Source organism: Macrobrachium rosenbergii, chromosome 1 (assembly GCF_040412425.1).
Source record: "Macrobrachium rosenbergii isolate ZJJX-2024 chromosome 1, ASM4041242v1, whole genome shotgun sequence".
In the NCBI taxonomy this organism is placed as follows: domain Eukaryota; kingdom Metazoa; phylum Arthropoda; class Malacostraca; order Decapoda; family Palaemonidae; genus Macrobrachium; species Macrobrachium rosenbergii.
Window position 1 is genome coordinate 58,678,464 of NC_089741.1, and position 27,037 is coordinate 58,705,500.

The 27,037-nt window shown below is 38.5% G+C and overlaps 2 protein-coding genes across 5 annotated transcripts in view; both read left to right on the top strand.

Annotated features, from left to right (window-relative positions):
• LOC136838763 (solute carrier family 22 member 2-like) overlaps window positions 1-14,947 on the top strand; it is a 57,391-nt gene extending 42,444 nt beyond the window's left edge. For all 3 annotated transcript variants that reach the window (XM_067104252.1, XM_067104263.1, XM_067104271.1), the window contains exons 2-12: window positions 5,748-6,011; window positions 6,647-6,749; window positions 6,886-6,940; window positions 7,095-7,356; window positions 8,555-8,726; window positions 9,851-9,983; window positions 10,433-10,608; window positions 11,223-11,377; window positions 11,995-12,191; window positions 13,645-13,790; window positions 14,772-14,947. In XM_067104252.1, coding sequence (XP_066960353.1) covers window positions 5,924-6,011; window positions 6,647-6,749; window positions 6,886-6,940; window positions 7,095-7,356; window positions 8,555-8,726; window positions 9,851-9,983; window positions 10,433-10,608; window positions 11,223-11,377; window positions 11,995-12,191; window positions 13,645-13,790; window positions 14,772-14,820 — 1,536 coding nt within the window. In that variant the 5' untranslated portion in view covers window positions 5,748-5,923 and the 3' untranslated portion in view covers window positions 14,821-14,947. The remainder of the gene's footprint in view (window positions 1-5,747; window positions 6,012-6,646; window positions 6,750-6,885; window positions 6,941-7,094; window positions 7,357-8,554; window positions 8,727-9,850; window positions 9,984-10,432; window positions 10,609-11,222; window positions 11,378-11,994; window positions 12,192-13,644; window positions 13,791-14,771) is intronic.
• A 769-nt stretch (window positions 14,948-15,716) lies between these two features.
• LOC136838747 (alpha-mannosidase 2C1-like) overlaps window positions 15,717-27,037 on the top strand; it is a 35,508-nt gene continuing 24,187 nt past the window's right edge. The window contains exon 1 of one of the 2 annotated variants that reach the window (XM_067104239.1): window positions 15,717-15,740. The gene's annotated coding sequence lies outside the window, so the exon portion shown is untranslated. Of the gene's footprint in view, window positions 15,741-24,111; window positions 24,183-27,037 lie in introns of those variants that run through there. The other variant, XM_067104229.1, reaches the window with a different exon arrangement.

Below are 27,037 nucleotides of genomic sequence, written 5' to 3' on the forward strand. Positions count from 1 at the left end.
ATTCCTAGAACACCTCCGCCTCCTTCCTCTCCTCTACCCCTTCCCACGCCACTTCCTCATCCAGCTTTCAGGGTCATAAAGAAAACGCATCTGCGCATCTGGAGTTTCATCTGTCAGCTATTGTCATTCTTCCTGTCTCTCCTACACAAAGGATTCAGTGTTGTAGTATGAATTATGGCGCCTCGAGTGTTCGAGTAAGTATTACAAGAAATACGACACTCGCTCACTTCGCTGGCTCTTGCGGTAAAACTGAAAACTACTACCGTGCCCCTCTGATTCGGTAACTAACTGTTTACTTGCAAAAGGGCGCCTTGTTTAGTGCCATCCCCCTGGGAATGAACATTTAAATATAAACAAAAGACGATAAATATCCTAAACATAACAAATGACATAAACGTAAACAAGATCATAAATAAAAGGCGGTAAATATTCCGGTCGGCGATTGGCGGGAACCAGGCCGCGGTAGTAGTCTTCAGTTTATCGTTCTTGGATTCCCCTTGAGAGACGTTAAGGCTGTCATTGAATGCCACGCCGCCTGCAGCAGTCTCCGGAGACCTGATGTTCAGCCTCTTCCCCCCATTTTCCTACCCAGTCTTACTAGTTTAAAGGGATAGGGAGGGGAAGCCCCAGAAAGTGCCCTCCTGTTCATATGCATTTTCTTAGTCCCATGATTCTTTATTTTTTGTCTCCCCGACGTCTTGTGAATTATTGCGACGGTATATTATGAATAAACAATTTATTACCTTAATATTCCAGGAAGAGATTATATTATAAATCACCATTTTGAGTTATGACGACTAGATTTTGCTAGCGAAAATTTCAGAAGTTGTTATTATAAGAAGTACATCTCTAATTAACAAATGACGAACCAGAAATATAATATTGTGAAATTGTGTCATTAGACACCCGGTTTTTTATGCAAGAATTGATATAGCAATTAGTATAAGGATTTAGAAAATGAAGAAAATGTGAATTATTATAGATACGTCGCATAGAGGCAATATATTAAGAATAGCTATAACTGTACTACACTTTTAATCGCTGAATGAATTATTACAATGTATTGTTTGCATAAAGATTGTAATCCCCGTAGGGGGGTTAGTGCGGTCAGTGCACCTCATGCGGAGCACTGTAGACATTACTGAAGGTTATTGCGGCGTCCATTCGGCCCCTAGCTGCAACCCCTTTCACTCGCTGTCTTCCATCTTACTTTCCAGCCTCTCCTAACAATTGATTCAAGGTGTAACTGCTAGATTATCCTCCTGTTACACCTTTCAAACCTTTTTACCGTCAGTGCCCGTTTCAGCGCTGAATGACCTTACAACTCCCAGCGCTTGCCCTTTGGCTTAAATTCTATATTATTTTCTGTATTCTATAAAGATTGTAATGTCACGACAACTAGATATTAGATGTATAGTTTTTATATATGATTAAAGCTAAATTTTGTAGATCAAAATTACAGTAACAATATTGTAATTTGACTTTATGATTATATCTCATAGAAAAGCTTAAATTTGAAATGATATCACATTATCCAATGATGAGTAAAGCCGTTGACATCAGTATTGACTTTTCAATATAGAAAACTTTACTTACGAACCAAAGCAGCAAGCAAAGAAATAAAGTAGCAGAAATATGTTTATTCTTACGAGGAAGTCCAGCTTCATATTTGCCAAGATAAACGTGACTGAATTACATGATTCCGAGAGCTGGAGTGGATCGAAGACATTAAACAATCACACAAGAGGAAGACATTCCCAAAAAATTACTTTCTTGGAATGATTTGTTCACACGAGCTTATCTGGCGTCACACCCACCAGTGTCACTGGCCAGTTTCTCAGAGTCTGAACAAATAAAGCTCCCGCCTTCAAAAACGTCTGAACACAAACGGACAAATGAACAAACACGCTTGAGGAAATACTGCACAAAAAGGCGTTTCTAAGAGCAGAAACAACAAACAAGCTACACCAAGAAGTTCCTGCAACCCCTTTCGTTTCTTTTACTGTACCTCCTTTCATATTTTTTTTCTTCCATCTTACTTCCATCCTCTTCTAACAATTGATTCACAGCGCAACTGCGAGGTTTTACTCCCGTTAAACCTTTCAAAGCTTTAACTCTCAACATCCCTTTCAGCGCTGAATGACTTTATTTGTCCCAGTGCTTGGCCTTTTGGCCTAAATTCTATATTCCACATATTCCAAACAAAAAGAGCAAATATAAACAAGGAAAGCATTGCCAATAAGCACTGAACGGACGCAAGTCACAGTACAAACCCTCCGCGCTGGATGATGCTTTCAAACAAACAAAGTAAAGTCGAGGCACTAACTTCTCCCACTCAGTTCTGCACAAACATGGTAGCAAAAAATGCCCTATATTGTTTAATGACAAAATCTGATAAGGGTCACCCAAGATAATTTTTCTTTTGTAATCTTTGGCAGTCAAGGAAACAGTTAATTATGATGCTCTTTTCGTAATTGGAGACTCTCTCTCTCTCTCTCTCTCTCTCTCTCTCTCTCTCTCTCTCTCTCTCTCTCTCTCTCTCTCTCTCTCTCTCTCTCTCAAGAGAAAGAAAGATAATTAATTCTTCTCATCCCAGAGCAAATGGCGGCTGCATGTGTAGCGCAGGCAGTGTTTAGATTATTGAAAGGGGTGGAGAGAGAGATAGAGAGGTGTTAAGACCTTGAATGGTCACCTAAACAAAGGATTTTAATATCCATAAAAAACAGGCTTTTAGTTAACACCAATTGAAAGAATTAAATGGACATAATAAAGGACTTTAATGACCAATAAAAAAAAAACAAAGGAACCAGGTACCTTTCAGAAAAGATCTTTAATGGAAACTCGAAAAAAGGGGATCTCATGGGCAAAAAGAAAGGCGTTTAATGGACACCAAAGACAAAGACTTTAGCTGCTACAGAACAAAAACAATCAGTGACCGTCACGAAAGCATGTGGGTCTGCTCTGTTCGCATCTCTCGTATTTTCTCTCCCCTCACTATTGCACCGAGGGCAGCTGGTTTTAATCTCCCCCTTATATTTATGACCTTTGCAGCGTCCCTTCATCCCCTAGCTGCAATCTCCTTCACTCCTTTTACTACACCTCCGTTCATATTCTCTTTCTTCCATCTGACTTTCCACCCCCTGCAACAGTTGTTTCTTGGTGCAACTGCGGGGATTTCCTCCTCTTACACCTTTCAAATATTCTTACTGTCAATTTCCCTTTCAGCGCTGAATGACTTCATAGGTCCCAGTGCTTGGTCTTGGTCTAAATTCGATATTCCGTTCTGTTCTTATGTATATGAAAAGTCGTCTCTAGCGTCATCGAGCTCTTCCTGAAGAGATGCCATTGCGAAACCAATTAGCAGTGAATTAAAAAGAACGAATAAACACTTGGGACTTGTTGGCAAGCTGACTGCTCGGTTCCTACTGTCACCCACTGACTTTTACACGTGACTCTTAAAGCTTCTTGCAACTTTGTAAGCGTTGATTTGCGGAGTGACGCTGCGAGCCCTTGTAGGGCCAGAGAAATAAAAGAATGAATTAAAAACGGAAATTTGTTTACCGAATTTCTTTGCAAGAAGAGTGGCAAATCAATGAGTAAATAAATGAAAATGATAAAGAACAGTCAAACATAATCAAACAAATAACTGATAAGAAAAAGGAACTCGACCAGAGCGTGAGATGATCCCTTCTCCGGGAACAAAATCAAATGTATCAAGTGCAAACTGATTGCCAAGAATTGGGCCTTGGGCAGCCTCAGGTACCCGCATAGAGTCCTGATAACAGTACTGAGGCAGAGAAAGAAAGAGAGTACGTCTGCTTATGACGTTTTACGGGCAAGTTAGGACAAAGCGCACAAAGCTTCAGTCCTGTTTAGAGCTAGTCTCATTCATCTTTTCATGGTACTTTATTTAAACAAGTGTAAGGTGAAATTGAAAAGTTGAGCCATTTTAGAATGTTTGAATGTTTTGTTGTTTTTGAATCGATTTCTGTGTTTTTAATGCATTTGAATATAAACTAATGTAGCACAAACGTAACCTTAACCTTACGTAATTGACGCGAACAAAGTCTGATAGTCTAATAATAACCCATCACTGTCATTGTTCTGGAGACTCAGAAAACAAAAGGCATGAATTGGTCACAGAATACCAGTGGGACATATCAGGAAGGTCTGTCCCATTTTTGAACCGTTCCATTGCCATTGCATCTCTTCCCATTCATTCCTCATAAGAAATGTCCTCATAAGAGAACTAACTGTCTTCTTTCCGAGAATTTCCTGTCAAATCTCCGTTCCTTTAAGGCGGCATCAGAGAAGCATGTTTCCTGGCTTCTCATAGCGCAAAGGGGCGAATACTGCAGTCAGACATGTTTGCAGTCGAGTGACATCGCCTCAACGAGCATTCATGACTTCAATTTCGACATCAATGCTGACCCCTTTGTGCAACCTTTAGTGGCGGGATGAAAGAGAAAGCGTTTGCGTTTCACCGTCCTTTATAAATGGTCATTGTGGCGATCCTAAAGTTTTTTTTTTTTGTTAATTCTAGTACGATGTTTCAATATTTTCAAAATATGCAAGAATATCAGTGACACGCGGGAGTAACTTATTGATCATGAGTCCTACTTGATCAAAAATTCTTGTACTATATTACAGCAAAGTTTCACATTACAGTGCCGCTACTTACTTGTCCACTTTACAAAAGACAAAGTATAAACTAATATAAGAGCAAACAACCACTTTTAGGAACTATAGAACCATAGAAGTGTAAAAATATAGTCTATTTACGTGGAACTGACAGTCAGTATCAGTAACTGATGACATTGAAGCTTCCATCTTTCTTCTAACTGGCCGATATCTTTTAGCAATAGAATTAAATCTATCTCTGTAAGTATCAAATGTATGATTATGATAAATATCCAAAAGTCATCCTGGCATCACTTCTTACATACTGTTGCCAGTTAACGTGATAAAAGCAACGATTGCAAACCCCAAGAGTGACAACACGCAAATTAACAAACACCTCAGCAACGAGTCTCCCTCACGATTAGCTTCAATTGTAAATACTGCGTATTTTTACCGTCAGCTCAAAAAAAAAACGTATATAACAATGCAGATTTATATGATTATATAACCTGTAAATTTCAAAAGTATCTTCTTTTCCTGGATTTTGAGAAGTTTGTTTCTTCCCTGTAAAGAACTATGTCATCTTAATGAATAATTGCAACTGACTACAATTAACTTAAAACATAAATTAAGGTTTTTTTCTGCATATTTGATCATGCCTTCGTCATAGCAACACTCCTCCTTATCACGATTTCGACAAACCTTAGTTTGAGATCGAATGAAGCACTGATGGAAGGGTTTAGTTTTCTTGTTGAAAGTTAACTTTACTATTACTAGTCTTGTTCTGACTTCGGAACAAATCTATAATTAAAAACTACAATTCGCCGTCATTGAGGGCATATCCTGTGCCTCTTTTTCTCTTCTCTTTCATCATTTTAATTTTCCCGTTAGATTCACCCACATTTAAAAATGTCTCAGTCGATTTTTTAACGCTTCTCTCGTCCATTCGAATTATGCCAAAAATGAATGTAAACAAAGCTAACCTGTTTCCCCTCATTCCTCATCCAGTACTCTCAAGTCTCTCATTCTCAGCTGGCTATTCTAAGATTCAACTTCTGATTCAAGAACAAATCAAAGTAGTTTTTTTAACATAATTAATTAACAAAATTCTCATTTCTTACCAACAGATCTTTTTCTGGAGTCACTGGCAGCTTCGACAGACCCCAACTCTGCGGGAGCAGCAAAGCCCCTACGCGTCGTCATGTAGCTGGAAGTGAGAGCCTACATACTCAGAGTGGGTTGGTAAGGGTATTAGGCTTCTCCCGGGGTTTACATCCGTAGAGTTTCTCAATCCTCCTCAAACATGGCTATTGCTGCAGGGTTGGACGGCGTCCTGACATACCTAGGAACACCCCATCCACGGGTCACCATTCATCTCCTCCTGACAATAGGTATGTAAGGGAGGCGAGGTTCTTACTGGTACATGAGTAGGAACTTCATCTCCTTGTGTTGATAGCCAAGGAAGGCAAAGTTCTGAATCTGGTTATTTTTATTGGTATGTGAAAGCATGAAACTGGATGAAGCCCTTGCTGTCATTCTGGAACTGTTGAAGTTCCTGTTCTTATATAGGTAAGAGTCTGAAACTGAAAATTCATGTTGGTACACAAAAATCTGTAACTGTGAGCAGTTCTTGTTGGTAGGTCAATGTTAAACTGGGTGAAGCTCTTATCGTATATGAGTCTAGAACTGGATGAGGTTCTTATTGGTATGTGAGTCTGAAACATGATGAAGTTCTTATTGATAAGAGCCTTAAACTGAATTAAGATTTTACTGATAGGTGAGAGCCTGAAATTAGATTAGGTATATACTGAGTGGTATGTGAGAGTCCAGAATTGACTGAAGATTTTATTGATATATAACAGTCAGAAACTTAGTGAATATCTTGTTGGTATGTGAATCTTAAACCAGATGAAGTTCTTTAATTTTGTTTGCCAAATGGTTTGCCTCTAATTTTCATTTCATTCCTTCAATTCCTGTTGATCAGAACTGGCGTTCCCAAAGAGAAATCATGACTGGTGCATTTCAGGTATGGCAGTGTTAGGACTGGGGTCCATTGAAGTGTCAACACTCCTGCCGCTCCCACTATACAGCTGTTGGGGAGGTTTGATGCCTAAAGACTTGAACAAAAGGTAAGTTAGACAAATTTTGTAAAAAAAAATATCACGAAAGTTTAGATAATACTTATGCCGTATGTTATCCAGAAATAAAATAATGAAGTTTGCCCTTTTAGTCCTGTCAGTTCACTTTTTTTTTTAAATGTTCCAGAGTATGTAGTGGAGTATCTCTTCTGCCAGAAGTACGCCATGATGACCAGCGTCTGGTTAGTATGATCTGTATTGGAGGAATTTGTTTTAGAATCTTAGGAATATGTAATAAAGAAGAAAGAAACGCATGGTAAAGTAGCGAGAATTTTCTGGGAGAAAACACGGACGATCGTTTGGAGATTATTATTTACATCACCCATGATCTTGCAGGTTTTTGTTTGTGGTGACAAAGCGTGGCAGCCCAACACCTTCCCAGGAGCTATACTCATCGGAGTACGAGTGTTCGTGGCACTGCTAGCTGGCATCTGCATGGATATGTTTGGCCGCAGAAGGTCTGTTGTTGCCTGGATGGGCCTGTACTTCGTCGTGGCATTTGCTCGAGCATTCTCACCAAACGCAGAGGCTGTAGTGTTCTGTGTCACGATTGAAGGGGCGGCTGCACAGGCATCTACACTTGCACTTCTTTTGCTTGGTAAGACTTGATGCCTTCATATAAATGATGTCTTTCCTGAGAGGAGTCAGAGCGGCACCATTTGGTGAATCTGTCCTGAGAACAGTGACGTCATTCCTACAGACAATGAGTCTCTGTTTAGTGGAGTTGAAGCTTCCATGTAAATGCTGAAAAAATACCATAAATCATGAATGCACATTCCTAGCAATGAAGTTTCACATTAACACAATCAGTTGTGAATCCAATACCCATAGCCCATTTCGAACATGTTTTTCGTTTTCTTCATATCCTTTTTCCCTCTCAGCTTTCTTTACAGATTTATTTTTCTCTCCCCGTGAAGTTTTAAAACTGAGATCGTGGAAGACAGGAAAATTTTGATTACTTAATGTGCCCAGAGTTTTTAATGGTACTTCAGTTTGACATAATTATTTTTATAAAACCGATTTTTGTTGCTTCTGTAAGAGGGACATTTCACACAGAGCAGTTTCTCAGGCTCATGGGAGTTCTCTTATATTCTGTCTCTTCTGTATTTGGAGAATTTGAGCCACACAAGATACATGTTTTCAGTATATTCATAATGCTATCCCCCCAGATTGACACGCCCTGAAGAGGATTTAGTAAACTTCCTTAGCAGCCTTGCAGTAAACCTTGCTTTAATAATTTCCTTTTGGATTTGAGCAGCGTTTTGTGATATTAGTTTTTATGCGCAAATTACTGATAAAATCTTTCAGATGTTATCTACTGCTGTTTTGTTTTCCTATTCAGTCAACAGATGTGATACAGACTTATGATGGTTGATGCCTAATACAGCCAGTTATTTGTTACTAATAATTTTGCATTCTGTATTTGATCAATCATTGCATCTTAAAGCAGAAAAAGGCAATTTTTCCTTCACCAAGTGCCCTATAATGCCTTGTGAACCCCGTAGGTATTTTCCTGCACAACTGTGGATTCCTGCGTGAGGTAAAAGTGTTTTCCTGAAAATGTAAGTGATTTCTGTGTTAAAATAATCCTTAAAAATACGCCAGCTGCCACAGAATAATGTTCATAATTGTGTGCGTTAAGGTGTCTAACAAAAATGTGACTGGCGTTAAAGTCACAGAGGCTTCAATATCTGTTATTTCCAATGTTATGAGACCACTCCAGTCCCATCACGTTGTGATGCTCAGTGTAAGCATGGCATTATACAGTGAATACAACATCTATCTCTTATTTACAGCTACAGAAGGGAGCACCCAAAAAGAATGTGTTCGATCTGCCTGTTTGGTGCTACTGGGCCACGCCGTAGGGGTGGCAGCTGGAGCACCGCTCATCACCACATATGTTCCAAGATCTGTTTACAAGCAGATGGCTCGAAGCTTACCTGCGCTTGTGTTCGTCTTATTTTTGATGTAAGTTATCGTATGCTGTCTTGCCTTTGATGGGAGTAGGCGTTTGTTGTTCCACTTTTTATGATTAATAGAGTATGCTGCCTCTTCTCTTTGGGAAATTATAGTTTGTTGAATTTACCTGTGATGAAAGTTAGGGTACCCTGTTGATTTTAAAAGCAAGTTGGATTGCATTGCTTATTCTTTTGTGAAAGTTTGTATGCTGTCTTTTCTCTTATGGCCTTATTAACTTAGTTTTTTGTAAGTTTAAGGAGTTTGCCTTTATGTACTTTAGAGGAAGTTGTGTTATTCCTACGAAAGTAAAAGCACTTTTTATCTTTGATGATATTTCAGGTAATTGTATAAGTTTTATGTTTTCTCATTTTTATGAAAACTAGTGTTGTCTCATTTTTTACTGAAGTGAGAAAATGTTGTCATTTACTTTTATTTCTTATGAAAGATAGAATATGGCTCATGGCATATGAAAATAGAAGTATGGTGTCTCATTTTAAAGAAAAGTTTGAGTATTGTGTCCTGATTTTTACAAATGTTAAAGTGCGTCTCTCCATCTTTATGAACGTTTTAGTATTTAGTATCTTGATGGAAGTTAGTGCATTACCTCAGAGTTATCTAAGACTATATTTTACCATTTCCATTAAATCCACGGCATGCTGATCTGGGTAGTAAGATGCTTATATGACATAGTTTTAAGGTGATGTAAATCTGTACTAGCTACTAAGAAAAAATCAAGTAAATTTCATGAAATAACAAAAAGAAAGTTCTCCGTTGAATCATGTTTTATCTGTATTGGAAGTTACAGTACGATGGCGTTTTTAATTAAATATTTTTGTAATAGATATTTCAAAATTGGTTCAGTCTGTTCTGTTTGTTAAGTACAAAATAAAGTAAAATAGACACTGCCTTGGAAAATAATTCAAGTTAAAAATATAATGTATTAGGCGAAACTAGTAGCACGTTGTAAGACTGTTTTCTTGTTACTCATTTTCAAGATAGTATGAATTCATACTTATTGTCGAATAGGAAATCAAGTATGAACGAAAGTTGTAGCATGAGAAGTTTGTTTTGGAGTGAGAGGATTAGGAAGGATATTTTAAACGTGAATATTACCGCTGTCACCAATCCCACAGAGCTCTGCCTGAAAGCGCGCGTTGGGCTGTGTGTCGAGGGAGGATCCACGAAGCTATAAAAATACTCAAGAGATCTCACCACATGGCCTTTGACCCGACAGTTCAGTCGAAGCTGTCGTCCCTTTACCAAGAGGTATTTGTTCTGAATACTCATTTGATTATAATTTATCGTATATTTTAGTTTTTTCTTTGTTTTCCATCATTTGTTGGCGGTTAAGATGAATCTCTACTTCTTGCTTTCACGCGAGTAAATGTGTTGGATATCACCCACTGCTGTTCTTGTGCCGTCATAATTTTGATGGTTTTCATTTCTTTCGCTGCTGAACGTTTTTGACAAATCGCAGACGCTTCTCATCTATTTTAGGAACTTTTAAATTGTACTTTTAAATAGGACATAGAATGGAGTTTTTCATTCACTGTCACCTTCTGTCTGTAGTTACTGAAAACCTTTTTATATGTTATGATGCTGTTACTTACTTATTTTTTTTTTAATATATGACAGTCATGTCTCTTTTAACGTTACTCTTTTATAGGAAGAATGCAGTGTGTATTGGTACCTTAATAAACTTCTTTTTTTTCCAGCACAAATTGTCAGTGGGGCAGTACAAATGTTCTGGACAAGCTCTGCGGGAGTCCCTGCAGCCCATTTTTCGGACGCGCAGGATTTTTGTGGTGTTCCTGCTGTTTGCCCTCTGTGGCCTAGCTGCTGGATGTGCTGTCAGCGCTGTCTTCTTATATGACCCAGCAACATTTAACAGGTGTGAAATACTGGTTTATGCTGCACTATTCAAATGAGACTTTATTTATGTATCTGTGTTCAATGTGGAGGATGATGGATGGGCGGTTTAATGCCCAAACCTAGCCCAGGGCTGGTGAAAACAAGGAAAGTGGCAAACCTACTGTCTTCATTGAGCAAAAAGCCGGTTGGAAATACTGTAGGTAGGAGTTAGATTAGGCACACTAATGTCCGTGTTTAGCCAATGGACTGGCGGAAACAAGGGAAAAGAATGGTGTAAATATTTAAAGGATACCTTTTTTGCTCTAAATGTAAGAAAACCACCTTTGGCATTTAGCTTTTTTTTTTTTATAAATGTTAATCAACGCTAATTGCTCTTTCACCGTGAACTTCGTTTTACATGACTTGAGATGGGCTGAAGTTCCTAAACATGAATAGGAATAGCGTAGCACAATATTTTTTAATTAGTCACAATACAGCTTTTAAGCAGAAAATGTTGAATTACCAAGAAAAAAAAGCAATAAACATTTCACCCTAATTTCTAACATTTTTGCCCACACATTGTAGTTTATGTACCCACAGACATTGCATCCTCTTCATCTGTATACCTTAGGCCCCCTTTTTGTTTGTTGGCAGCTTTGAGGACCGGCAAGTTGCCCTCGGAGTCATTGAATTCTTTGCCCTGTTGATGATGGGTCTGACTGTGTCGCGCCTCTCGGTCAAGTTCGTCCTTGTGGCGTTAATGTGCTGTGTCTCTGTCGCCCTGCTGCTTGTGCCGCTGTTGGAGGAAGGTGATAAGTTGTCCCCAGTATTTTGATCAGTTCTCAGGTTATATGTTTTCTGATGAGTGTGTTATGTATCTTGCAGGGCGCTGAGGGTTTGATCATGAAATGTCCTGTCAAGGGTAGCCAATCAATCAAAATTAGTATTGTGCTTAAATGATCTGAGTATCAGTTTTATTCTTTTTAAAAGCAATAGAAATGGCACACGATAGCACTCTAAAAGCTATTATTTTAGTCTCGTCTAAAATCAAAATCATTCATTAAAATAAGATATTTCAGGCAACATAATCCCTCTGTATTTGTTCTTTCAACCATAACTCATCTATATTTTTTCTGCTTGAATATATGAGGGAAATTGTTGGGGCCTGCTCATAATTAATCTGTAAATGTTCAACATCTGTCATTTAGCAAATGTTGCAAGATTTAGTGACCAGTTTTTGTTCTTTAGCCAGTGTTACATGTTGTAGTGGGTAGCTTTTACTTGACTCATGTATGTTTCTTCTTTAGTGAGTGTTAAAAGTGGTAGTGGCCAACCCTTACTCAATTCATCTATACTTGTTCTTTGGTAAGTGTTAGAAGTTGCAGTGGTCAACTCAGGATCTAATTCTTTTGCACCTGGTCTTCAGCAAGTGTTGGCAGCTGCGGAGGCCAGCTATTCTTCACGTGTCTCGGCCACATGTGTGTGGTCATGACTACAGTATGGCTGGGCGTGGGCGCCATCAGAATGACTCCCACCCACTCTAGGGGCGCAGTGCTGGGATTCACCTTCGCTATGGCCACGCTTGGACATGCGCTTGCTTATCTAGATATCGCTCATGCTTTGGTAAGCATGACCTTGGGAGGATCTTCCCTCTGTCAAAGTTACCGTGTGATGGGCACTCAGGCATGCTGTGACCCTATTTATTGTAGAAATAGTCATTTTCTCTTATTGGATGTTTTACCATACGCCTTTTTTATTATGGATATACAATCATTATATATATATATATCATATATAATATATATATATATATATATATATATATATATATATATATATATATATATATATAATATATATATATATATATATATATATACATACATATAAAACTTGTTTCGCTTATCGAAAACTTCAATTTAAGGAGGAACAAGGGGGCCAGAAGACGTGGTAACATTGTGAACACTGTTATGTCTGAAATCATACAGAAGCATAACCGAGCTTTCAGAATGCATTACTCTTCCCATCATCAGGGTCACTGGTTCATTTTTGTTTCACGTCATTCCACAGATGATTGACCCTCATGATGGGAAGAGTTACAAATTATATATATATATATATATATATATATATATATATATATATATATATATATATATATATATATATATATATATATATATATATATATATATATATATATATATTACTAAAGGGCCTCATTCAAACTGGATGGTATCTAATGGAGTATTTATTCAGAAAAAAGTTACAAGCTTTCTTGGACAGACAGTCCACATTATCAAGTATCAAGTATCCGTACTTGATAAGGTACGGATACTTGATAATGTGGACTGTTTGTCCAAGAAAGCTTGTAACTTTTCTGAATAAATGCTCCATTAGATACCATCCAGTTTGAATGAGGTCCTTTAATAATTCTACTAATGCACAGAACAACTGTGTATGTGATAAAGTTAATATATATATATATATATATATATATATATATATATATATATATATATATATATATATATATATATATATATATATATATATATATATATATATATGTGTGTGTGTGTGTGTGTGTGTGTGTGTGTGTGTGTGTGTGTGTGTATCTACTGAATCTGTTCTAGGTTTTAGGTAGTTCAGAATACAAGTAGCATTGTTGTACTAGACAACACCAAAAGAACCTGCTGGAATGAAAGAGCCTTAGGTTGTATTTCTTCATATTTGTAGCATTCAGTCCTCAGATCCACAACTCTTACCTTAGCTGAAAATTTCCACCTTCACAATTAATTCAATCCTTGTGTTGCCTGCAACAATGAGGCTATTTAAAGCATGTGATATGGCCTTGCAGATAAGCCTCTTTAGTGAAAGAAAGTAATTGTATTTCAATTTTATTGCCTTACTATTCTGGCTCCTCAAATGATCTGATTATCTTGTCTGATGAATTGCATTACTATGAGGCTTACTTTTTTGTACATTTACATTATGACTCTTTACTATTGTTTTTCCCAATTTCCACATGATTTTACTATTGGATCACACAACTGTTACGTTTCTCTTTTTCCAGTCATTCATAACTCACTGGGGCATCTATGGTGAAGTTGTGGTATGGGCACTGGTGAGTTTTATTGGAGGGCTGTTGATTCTTATGCTTCCAAAAATGCCAAAATGCCTCCCGGACACAATTACTCATATGATTTTCTACAAAATAGAGTAAGTACTTTGCAAGTTCATTATAAACTGTAATGTTATTTAATGTAACAAATATAATTTATGAAATTCAGGAAGTGTAGGAAAGTGTAGGATTACCTGAATAATTTATCGTACAGACCCATTCCATGGGTGGTACAGAATGACAAAAGTTGCCATGCTCAAGGTACCGAAGACTACAGTAGTATTAAGTTCAGGAAGAAGAGGAGGGAATATGTGGCACAGCCGTAAACTGCAACCCGGTGAATAATTAGTCTTACCTCCACAAAATTTTCTGTTTTTCAAATGTATATCGCAATATTTTACTGAGAGGTTGCATTTCCCAGTGTTATGCCGTCTTGGTTAGTTTAACCGAGCCTACAAATCCACACCAGTCCTCGTATTCCCTTCAACGCCTGACCTCATTTACACGGGCTGCCTCTGGGTAAGGGCCGTGCTGGTATAAGGAGAATTAAATGCAATGAGCCTGCGATGGAAGAAAGTTACTTAGATATGCATAAATCCTAAATGTTTCGGTGCAAGCAGCAATGAATTCCAAAGAGGCTCAATAGCCAATAATAAGATTAAACAAGTAAATAAACTTACAAACTAATCTTACCCAATCTGTCCGAATTTAAGCCAACCTAACCAAATTCAGCCAAAGGTAAATCGCTTTCCCTCTTAAATGTTAATCCAAAATCATCTAGATATTGATTTATTAAGGGATAAATTGTTATTGATTCATAGTCAAACCCAATCATGTCTAACATAACCTTTCTTAGCTAGAGCAAGGGCTAGTTTTATGTGTCTTCAATGAGACAAACTAAAAATTATTTATAGCTTGCTGTTTTTACCTTAGCAACAATACTTAAGAGGCGAAGACCCTAATTACTTGCGTTCCAATGATTCCACTTAACCTTGTAATCCTTTATTTTGTCAAAATACCATTTAATGTCTATTTGCATGACTTCTTCACTGACATCATTCATTCCCATTTTTTTCCAGGGAGGAGAAGCCGGAGGAGTATGAAGAGAGTCAAAACACACAGCTATAAAAGCTTGCACGCTATTACATAATTACATAATCACCGGATGAGATGTAATTTTAGTTCGCCAATTCAAGCATGTACAAAGTTGAGACATAATTATATCGTTTAATGATAATAAACTAACTTCTTGTAATTTTGTTTTCAATTATCCCTGCTGTTGAGGAAGGAAAACCTTAAGATATGGAAGAGGCGACTGAAGTCTTCTAAAAACTGAATTATAGGATCGTTACGCAAAACTGCAGAAGCGGAGAAACTGATCCGAATAGACTGCATAATGCACTGTGGGCCAAGATACCATCAGCTTGAAGAGTTAAATGCCAAATAAATGCGTATAAAGATATTGGAGATGAAATTAATAATAGTATCAAAAAAGAATGCAAGAGATGATGAAAGACCAGTCATTAGTGAAAGCTCTCAGGGGAGTCATCATCCGAACATTGAGCAGCGTGCCGATTTAGGTCACAGAGCATGTGCTTTTACGATGCTGACTCTATATATTTCAGGTGTAAATGAAAGCATAGTTTTTGTCTACTCGTGGGAATTAATGTGAATGGGAAGGGCGTACATGAATGAGAAAGACGAAAATTGTTTATATCTGTTATGACTCATCTGTAAGGAAGAAAACTATTAGTAGGCTACCCTCCTGTGAAAAAGTGTGTTTTGCTCCAGAACGGAAAGGTAAAATTAAGAGTAGTAATGGAAAAACTTCATGTAAGGATGCACTGTACAAGTAACGGTTTTGAAATATTCAAAGGATAACTAGAGCCAATATTAACATTGTGAAAATATGAAGATAGCAAGAGCTAAAATACTACCAACGACTTTAACTAGGTCGTTCGCAGTTGTGAATGAGCGACCGTTTCTGGATTCTTTCTTCCGTAGAGTACGATTTTCCTCAGTTATGCTTTGAGGTTCTTTAAGGGAAGGTGCGTGAATTTAGAGTTGTGTGAATGTGATCACACTGTTGTAGTTACTTGTGATAGTTTAATGAGCAGCAACCCAATCCTAATGCCTCTTCGTCATCGCCTGCAAATGGACATTTTCAACAACTGGTTGCAGCTCTCAGTGACTTCAGTGTTTGTCCTATTTTAATGCAGACAGGTCCATTGGTATGTATGGAAAAGAAGTGGATGGAAAATGAATCGGTACTAAACCCCAATGAAATTTCAGACCCGTTCTTTCAAGGAACTTAGTGCAATTTTGTGGAATATGGAACTAGGTACTTGACAAGTTTTACTGGTAATTGGGAGGAGACATCATATCCAGTGTCAATGATGGAAGGTAAATTCGTCCTTCTTAGCCTAACAAGGTACTGTCATGTTTCTCATAACCGATATAGCAGCCAGAATTTGAACCGGGAGGTAATTTACTAGTGAAAGAGAAATGAATGATTTTTGGCCTCTTAAATATTTTATTTATTAGCCGAACTTTTTGTTAACTATTAGGGACGGAATAAAATGGTTAGATTTAAGTATATTTAGGTAATGAATTAAATGTTTGTTTCGAGCGCTGAATTTGGTGTTCCTCAGAAGTTCATGAATAGGCTACTGACTTATCGGTCGAACATCATAATTTTGGTCACGCATACTAGCATAATTCCATACTGTTTATTTCACTGGTCGAACGTAACCACACCGATTTTCATGTACGGCATATGGTACTGACTTAATGTAATTCTTTTGTAGTACCCGAATTTTTGCCGAGCGTGTAACAGTTTCAATTATTAAAATCCAAGCTTAGACTTGGTATTTCTAAGTAATAGATACACGGCGGGTATTTAGGGAGAAATGGCAGTTTCTTATAGTATTTTGGTTGCTTATTTACAATTCAACGTTGTTTTTGGCGGTCGGCTGTAATTAACCTGTAAGTGTCCCCTGAAGTCCATCCAACAAGGGGTTTCCTTACGCGATCTTCACAAGACAGAGCACGGCTACGTCTGTTTCGAACGGTTCATATCCCGTCCGGCAAGTGCAGTACCTTGGAAACTGGTTTTTTCAACACTCTTAGGGCTTCTGACACTGGCCTTGCATTTGTTTGTTGTCGCCCAAATGGAATGTCCCTTCGCCGTGTTTAGTACTAGCCCGGGGGGTGGGGGAGTTACCCGTACGTTAACAAGTTATTGCACTTGCCAGACGGGATATGAACCGTTCGAAGCAGACGTACCGGTGCTCTGTCTCGTGAAGATCGCGTATGGAAACCCCGGATTTATCAGGGTCTTTACGGTAGAGTTCAAAGGTAAATTGTAAGTTAGTACAGCCGACCGCCAAAAGTAACGTTAAATTGTTAATAAGCATCCAAAATTATATAAGAAACTGCCATTTCTCGCTATATACCCGCCGTGTACCTATAACTTAGTTCTACCCTAAAATGTAAACAAAAGACGGTGAATATCTTGATAACAGTAAATTTACGATTGCTTTTAGCATGATACTCATACAAAGTATATTAAGTCGACTCCAATATCGAGTAGTTGAATTAGTTAAATATCAAAGTAATTTCTGATATTGAATATTGGTCGAAAGGACTGATAGTATTAAATTTAATCTTTCAACGTACTGTAGGTGTAACAAGTACTGAATTTTAAAAGTCCAAAGAAACTAAGTAATTTGCCAAACGTAATAAAACTTCACCTTGCACTGTATTCTACAGTATAGCCTAGAGCTTGCTCATTTTCAAGATGGCCAAACGACACTGATTGCAATCACTTGACTGGTATGGTAGGAACGACTGTTATTTAAATCGATGTTACTTTCACTTGGTGGCCAAAACTACAGCGACAAATGGACTAAAATTTTCTGCCCTTAACGACTGTGGACGGACTGGCAGTAAGCATGAAACTCCTTGAATCTTTGTGGATTCTACGGCTTTTTTCTAAACTTCAGTCCCCGTCTGGACGATTGGTGACCAACTCATTGGCTGCATTATCATCCTGGTTTATTTTGGGGGTGGGGGCGGGGGGGGACACTCTTATCGGACCACATTTGGTCCCTCAGGCAGACTCCCTTTCTTTGTCAGTTTATAGGTGACACTGCACAAATATTTTCAAGGGAGGCGTGTTTGATAACGGTTTCCGATACACTCGAGACCAATACAAGGGTTTAAAATTTCCGTAACTACCATTTTGTTAAGGATTATTCGGTTAGGGTTTACTTCTTGCAAGCCAGATTTGTTCTGTTGGTTTGATTCGGGACCTAAGAATAAAGATAAAAAGAAAAAAAATAGTGTTCCATGCAGATATCGAATTCCCACATGTACACAGTAAGTTATCACGCTATTCTTGTACTTTAGAAACATTCGTGATATCTAGAACACTGGAAACCCAATAGTTCATCGTCGCTTACAAGGTAAAAAGGAGGTAAACCCACGGAATTATTTAAATAAAAAAAAGAAGCCCTGGATATTGTGGTCAGCATAACTCTAAACCGGAGGGAACGAGAGATAAGATATGACAGCAACCTATTGAGTGACGAGTGATAAGGACACAACAATCGAATATCCCGGACTCACTGCCTCTTGTTCAACAAAACCCTTGATAAGATTTTAGGCGAAAAACTCGTCAAACCGCCTTGTTGGCAGACTTGGCACTTCAGCTTGGTGGATGTGTCGGCTTCTTGTTGTCATTGAAGATAATGGAGGTTGTCCAGGGAGATGAATAGGTGAATATTATAATAGAGTAAATGGTTGAAATGTACAGCTGAATAAATTATGCACGTCTGAATATGCATGTGTAATGGGGAAATGGGATATGAAATTCAGGCCACGGGCCACCTATGAAGTCGGTAAGTGCTGAAATGGAAATTGAGAGTAAAAAGGTTTGAAAAGTGTAACAGGAGGAAAACCTCGCAGTTGCATCATGAAGCAATTGTTAAGTTATCTTAGTTTAACCAGACCACTGAGCTGAGTAACAGCTCTCCTAGAGAGGGCTGGCCCGAAGGATTAGATTTATTTTACGTGGCTAAGAACCAACTGGTTACCTAGCAACGGGACCTACAGCTTATTGTGGGATCCGAACCACATTATGACGAGAAATTAATTTCTATCACCAGAAATATATTCCTCTAATTCTTCATTAGCCGGTCGGAGAGTCGAAAGCTGGGCCAACAGCGTGCTAGGCGACAGCTCTACCCACCCCTCCAACGAAGGAACCAGCAATTGTTAAGAGAGGGTGGAAAGTAAGGTGGAAGAAAGAGAATATGAACTGAGGTACAGTAAAGGGAATGAAAGGCGTTGCAGCTAGGGGCCGAAGGGACGCTGCAAAGAACTTTAAGTAATGCCTACAGTGCACCACGTGAGGTGCACTGACGGCACTAACTCCTACGGGGTAAAATGGGGAAATGCTAGAAAGAAAAACTGTTCATAATGCCGAAGTCTAATAGTAAAAGGGGTAAGTAAGTAAATTGGAAAATTATTGAATTAAATGGGAAAAATATGCGAGATCAAGCAGGTTCGCCATATCCATTGGAGTTACAGTATATCGCTCGTAATATTACACTTAGGGAATTTCCTGCCTCTCCCGTATTCCCATTGATAATTGTTCTTCTTTTGAAGGAAAGGATCTTTTCTCAGCAGAACCGGTCACATTCTCTTAAGAGAATTTTTTGTTTTCTTAAATGGGGAATATTTTATCTTTTATTATGAAAATAACTGTATCTATAATACAATATTATATATAATCAGTACTATCAACTAATACAAATTTAAGCGAGTCATTTGGTAAATTTTGAGATGATATCTGTACATACATGAAAGTTAATGACATTTAGGTAATGACAATTATTTGCAAAATATCACTCAAACCAAAGTTAGCGCTAGGTACGCACAAAGAAAAAATAGCAATATATACACAAAAATCATTCGGCTCACAACTGTCGTCAGGGTATATATTGCCAAAAACAATAATTAATAAAGCCTGTTCCAATTAAGGGTGAAGAAAACATTTCCATCCTCGAAACCAACCACATTCTTAATTGTACTTCTACATTCCACAGTAAACAAGTCAAAATAAAGACTTGCCATCAGCAGTATGAGTATCTTTGACACCAAACTTTGCCATTTAAACCTTCTTACCTCAACCAGAAGTTTATTCCAAGTCTTAGTTAATGATAAAACGCAGTACAACATAGTGACTGTAATGTTTGTTACATAAGGAAGTGCATGCAACATATTTTCCTAGAAAAAATTACAGAAATTATTCCCACATCTTGTCTTTATTAACCAATTATTATAGTTCCACTTTCCTCTAATACAGTCAGTGGTCTTATTCTGATTTAACTTTTTTGTATCAAGTATCCTGATCCCATAAATGTCTTGCAATTATTACAACAGCTGCATTTCTGCCCTCCTTTGACTTGAACTGGATGTCAAACCGTAGGTTAGTTATAAAACTCTCCTTCTTTCTGTCTGCAATACTAAACAGCACTGTTTTCATATAGTAAACTACCATTTGTACTTGGAGACAGAAATGAAGCACATGAAGTATCATTTCTGTTATTTTATAATGTGAACACAAACCATCATAACACAAACCATCCTCCTTCAGTCTGAGAATTGTAAGTCTTTCCTTTGTTGTTAAAATTCCATTCATATATGAGAATATATAATTAAAATAAAAGGTAAACTTAAATTTATCCAAATTATTTTCCATATTTAGATATGGACAAACCTTTCAACTTTTGGTCTATAATCTGGAAGTAGTGCAATTTGGAGTCTTGTCATATCAAGTTTTTTTTCAGACTTCTACACATCTCGGTGACAACAGAGTAGAAACTTCCACTTCCCCGTACCCTTCCGGGGCACATGATCAAGTGTTAATTTAGCTGTTTCCTCCCCTCCCCTTCCCTCCTCCTCCCCTTCCCTCTTCCCTCCTCCTCCCCTTCCATCTTCCCTCCTCCTCCCCTTCCCTCCCCCTTGTGGATCATGCAATCAAATGTTAATTTAGCTGTGTCCTCCTCCCCTTCCCCTTCCCCTTCCCCTTCCGGAGCACAGGATCAAGTGTTAATTTAGCTGTATCCTCCCCTTCCCCTTTCCTCTTCCCTTTTCCATCCCCCTCCACTTCCACCTTCCCTCTCCCCTTCCTTCCCCCTTCCTCTCCCATCACCCCACTTCCCCATCTCCTCTCCTCCCCCTTCCTCCCTACCCCTTCCTCTCCCCTTTCCATCCCCTTCCCATTTCCTCCCCCTCCCCATACGTCCTCCCCTTCCCCCTCCCTCCCCTCACCTTCCATCTTCCATCCTCCCTTCCCCTTCCCTCCTCCTCCTCCTGTATCATCTACCTCAGAAGACAGAGTCCATATATCCTTTCTCTTGTTTATACCTATTAAGTAGCTCCTCTAGATGTTACTGGAGGGGTGAGAAGTATGTCTGTTTGTTCCTGTAACATATCTAAGGTACTGGTGCCTTTTACATTATTCTTGAATTAAAATAGTGTCAATCTTATTACAGCGAATTATATGCATAAGTTCCATTTGCTCTCTTACCTCTTTCACCCGGTTTCTGTTAAATGTTGCAACGGATAAGGTCATTTTTTTTTTGTTTCATATAATTATCCACTACAGTTAGTTTTGTTTCATGCCCTTTTCCATATTTAAATTCTCTCTGGTGAATTTCATCCTTCCCATACTTTGTGCGTTTAGATTCCATACTTTTCCTATTTGCTATATCCATTTCTTGTAATTGGGCCCCGCTCCTCTCCACTCTGATCACCACATAAATCACTGTAGGAATTGGAATATAAGATTTAGGCCAAAGGCCAAGCTCTGGGACCTGTGAGGTCATTCGGCGCTGGAAGGAAAATTAAAAGTTGGTGGTTTTAAAGGTTTTACAGGAGGAAAATCTTGCAGTTGCACTATTAAATCAATTGTTAGGAGAGGGTGGAAAGTGAGATAGAAGAAAGAGAAAGTGAACGGAGGTATAGTAAAAGGAATGAAAAGGGTTGCAGCTAGGGACCGAAGGGACGCTGCAAAGAACCTTAAGTAATACTTAAAGTGCACCGTATGAGGTGCATTAACCCCCTACAGGCTTAAATCACCATCCTCTTTGATGATCTCTGTATCTACACTCGCTGCTTCCTCGTCAGTTACTTCCACGTCAATTATTTGAGTGTCTTCATTTATAGTATGAATTTCTGCAGTAGTCGTATACAGAAGCTCGCTGCATGAATTATCAGACACTTTTTTACTCACCTTTCGTATGTTTGTACTTCTCCGTATGTCTTCGTCTTGAGAGATTGCCGAGTGTTCTCCGCCCCACCCCATCTCTCTCTCTCTCTCTCTCTCTCTCTCTCTCTCTCTCTCTCTCTCACACCTCCATCGTTTCTTCTTCCTTCATGATTTCCTCTCTGCCTTCCTCAACTTGTTTGCGTGAAGTCGGCTGACTCTCCCATGTTTGCTGCCACCTGTGTTTTCGTTGTAGTCATCGTTCAAATCATTGCTAAGTGCTATGGGTTTGCCCGAAGTCTTCCTATAGTCTTCCAGGTTCTTATTCGAAAATGAGTTATTAATGGTAGGGACGTCCGCCATGTTGTAAATATCTATATGAGGACCATGACTATAGGTATAATTTAGGGCCATGTGTGAATCTCTACCACGCCTGTAACAAGTTCTTTTGACCATTATATGCATTGAGTTTTATATCCACATGCAACGACAGACGAGGGGCTGATTGTGAAAATTCACTGTTCTTACACCATTAAGAAGACCCTTCACTATACCACGAGCTTAACATTTTATCCCAGGATTAATAGAGTAATCTTGATTTTGTCCAGTGCCATAGGCTTTCCCGTACTTGTACAAAACTGAAGTAATAACGTCGTCCTCTGTGCCGAATGGGTAGGTCTCACTGTTGCTGCTTAAATTCACTGTTGTGATGGTTTCCCTCTGTTCAGTATCGATGATCTTGTCTTATCATTTTACTCTACAATAATCCTGTTATTCAACATATGCTGAAAACCACTAATCTCAGTCGCTGTAATTCCTAATTTCCGAAAAACTACCTTAATGCTGCCTCATAGAATGGATAACATAAAAATTACAAAGGAATTAATCCTCTTGATAATAATATTCCGTTCATTTTGGAGATGAACTGAAGCACAGCCGGCTTTGGTATCGGGTCTCGGAGAACAGAGCACTAGGTAAACGCACCCGGCCTCTGCGAGAGCTCAGCTCGAAGTCCAAATAGGAAATAAACAGGGAAAATTTTGTGACTGTAGGTATAAAAATGGAAATAGCCACAGTCACAAGAAAATTAGGACTAGTCTGAGAATCGCTGCAAACTCAAAAGCTCGACAGTATCTCTGCGTCAGCTACTTCTGTGGGCTCGGCCACCGAGTCTTTCTTCTTCATTCGAAGGGCCTTCTCTTTAGGCCACTGTCAAACTTCCTCTGTCTCGGCGTGTGAGAGGATGAACCATCCTTTTTAGTGAGAGAGAGGGCCTTGTTCGCCCAAGCGAAACTCGACCACAGTCAGTAAAGAAAATATTTACGGATGTTCTTTCTTGATTTCATTGCACACTTGTCTCTGAGGTGCAAATTAATTCATGATAACATAAAAAAAAGGTATGAATGACAATATGAAAGACAAGTTTACATGCTAGTTTAATTAATAGTTTTCCCAACAAAGGTTGGTTTACATTGTCAGTTAATAAATTGCTTTTGTCAGTTAATAAATTGCTTAAATCGTTATATCTTGCCAATTCGTGTAACAATGGCATCGTACAATTGGCTGATTTGATATTTCAACGAGGTACTTTGTTTTCAAGTTTTGACCAAGATATTTTACATGGAATACCTTTATTACTGACCCACATCGTCTGAAGTTGCAGTTTTGTTTTCTGATACCAGCTGATGGTGTGGTTTGCGTTAGGCCAACGCGGTTTCTTAATTGTACGTCAGTTGACAATATCTCTACAGATAGGAAATGGAAGTGTTTAGTTGTTACTTCCTTAATATTTGGATAGATAATATTAGTCACGCTGACCAGAGGCAGAAAATATAGGGCCCGGGTCAATGCTATAATTACAACGAACAATAAAGGGACGTAATTTTAGTCTTCATTTGATCTGCACGAAGGTACTCAAGTCACACAACATGGCTTCCTTCTCGTTGTGTTTTAAGGTTTTAACCAACTGCCCTATTATACGCGACTGGTCACTTATATTTCGTTACAACTAACATTCTCTGATCTTGGGTAATGAATGCCAGTCGCTGCACTACGGCTTTGCATTCTTAGATTTACAGTAGGTTAAATTTCCTGTGGGTGCACTGAAAGACGGTTGACCTGTATCTATTTATTTAGATACAATTAGAGTCTTCTTTTAACCTTCGCCAAGCGCGGACGTGTTTTTAGTTGCTCCTGTACTTAACTTACAACCAAGGTTTGTCCTAACTCGGCTAACAGCCTCCCAGTGCAAGTGTAGATCACTACAGTGCGACTTAGGACACCTGAAGAGAACTGTTTCCATTGGCCTAGAATTTTCTGTTCGCCCAAATAATGAAATGGCGTGATTTGTTGTTTTTGACAAATTAGGCTTGGAGGAGGTCGACATAGCGGGATTCCAGTAAATGGCCAACAACGGGGTATAGTGAAATTTAAAGAAAATCTACATTTTAAAGAATTCGTTAAAAAGTTTGATGACAAGCTTTTTAAATTTGGCAGTGGGAAAACTGTAAGAGTGGTAAACTTGAGCAGCTCCCTTTGATATGAAAGATGAGCTCCCACTTGGGGTTTTGAGCCGATATGGAAAAGTCTTTTATTAGGCACAATCGCCTTTCGTATGGGAAAGCTAAAGGTTTATTGAATGGTATTCGTACAGTTAAGATGGTCGTGAAAAGTGACTATTTGTGAACATATGATTGTCTTTCTGTATCAGGGCCAAGTGCAGACATACTATAAATGTGGAATAGTTGGTCATATGGCCGTGAATGGCGTGACGGACAGGGAGGACAGACAAAACTTTTTCGACATTACCGATTTCTCGTGTTTTATCCACTGAGAGACCGGTACCGAAGGAAGGAGTGCAGGAAGTGACGTGAATAGTGAAAAAATCGCTGGAGAAATTACCAACAGGTGCAGTTAAACCTGGTAATCGAAGGAGATACGCTAGCCAATGGAGATAGCATGAACTCTGTGTCAAAGTTAGGTAACTCGAGTAGCGTGGAAACTGTTGAAAAAAGCAGCTACCAGGTAGAACATAATAGGCTACTGTGTTTTCGGATTACCATGACATTGAAAGTTCTATAGAAACTCAAGAAGTGTTTGAAGGGTACGTGCATGAAACAGAAGAGGTCCCTTGAGTAGAGGAGAATGTTTTGTTTTCTGCAACGAATGCAGGCGACAGTGGAAAGTGTGCACAAGAATGTGAAGGCCTACAAGAGATGGTGGTGGAAGCATCGGTACATCGTGAGGACGAGTCAATGGATGTACTTTTAGACAGTGGAGATGAACATTTTTCCATTGTTATGGAGTTCAGAGGTCTGGTTAAACAAATCATTTATAACTAACTAACCATTGTTATGGATGCTCAAGCATCAGATTACTGAAGGAAAATGGAATTTAAACCCAGAAAAAGTAGGGAAATTAAAATTTTCTAGGGAGTCCTTATCTCCAGAGAAACGGAAGGAGCAGAAATCAGAGAAAGGTGTAGGTAAAAATGCTGTGAAAAAGAAAAAGTTGTGATTATCTATAAACAGAGGCAATGTTCTTGAAAACTGCAACCTTGAATATTAACGGACTGCATGATGTAGGTAAACAAATGAAAGTTGTTCACATGATGAAATATTATGGTTTTGATATTCTGTTACTGCAAGAGACAATGTGAAACGTTTATCAGAACTGGTGTATATAAGCACGATATTGGTTTTAATCCTACTGTTCTCTTGAATGGTAGAAAGTTGATATGTATTTCTGAGCAAAAAGGTATAAGAATTCTGATGGACGAAATGGATGAAAATGGGCGAATCTTGGGTGTGAAAATATTGCATGATGGTTGTATGATTCCTTTCGTTAACGTTTGTGCCCCTGCAGGAACGAACAAGGCAAAAGAGAGAGAGGATTTTTTTCGAAATGTTGTACTCTTCGTTTTAGGGCACAACTGAACCTCACTGATCATGGGTGGAACTTTAATTGTGTGACAAACACAAGACATTATTGTAGTGCTAACAATAATTTGGTATCAAAGGCCTTAGCTGCTCTCATTAAACATTTTGCTACATTGAGTAAAATATTATCAAATGGGAAATATGGTTTGTTGAAACTCCTGCAGGTGCGTTTGAGGCAGTTGTATGACATCCATTATCGCAATGGTACCAAATACGAATGTATACAATTAATAAAGCAGAGGATTAGTCGGATTCAGGATGAGATTTTGGAGTAAGGGCGAGAGTTGACGATTTTGTTAAGGTGAGAAAGTGTCTGCATACTTGTTAGGTAGGGAGAAGAATGGTAGTAGTGATCATAGCATTTCCAAAATAGTTTCGAAAGATGGGAGAGTTTGAAAATACAGTCGAATCTTAACCTATTTCAAAAAACATTTGGAAGTGTTTACCTTTGTTCAGGGTGACAAATCTATGATGGATTATTTTTTTGAATTTTGTCAGGCGATTGTCGATCGTTCGAAGATGAAAGGTTTGGGTGACACGTTTCAGGAGGACGAAGTGTGGCGCGCGATTAAAAGTATGCACAGCAGTAAATCTCCCAGTTGTGATGGCTTACCCAGTGAATTTTATGCATAAAAAAAAGCTCTGGGGAGTCATAGAAGATGAGTTTCTTGGCATGCTGAGATATAAAAATGCAGCTGGAACCATGTCATTAAGTCAGTACAAAGGCATTAAATTACTTGCTAAACAGTGAGACAGGACTGATATGGAAAACTGGAGACAATATAGGCCTACCTTGCTTAAGGCAGACGATAGTGTTTGAGGTGTTGAAAAATAGGCTACTTGATGTGATGCCAGAGGTTATATCAGATGGGCAATACTGCCCTGTTCCAGACAGGTCAATAATAAACTGCAATAACACCATTCGGGATTTATTTCTCTATGCACAAAATACAAGGAAGGATCTGTTTGTGCTGAGTCTCGATTGGGCGAAGGCTTTTGACAAGGTACATTAGATTTTTTGTATCGGGTATTGTGTAAATTTGAGATTTATTCACATGATCAAAATATTTTATAAAAGTTGTGAAAGCAGTATACGCATAAATGGTATTTTGAGTGATTCCTTTCGTGTGAC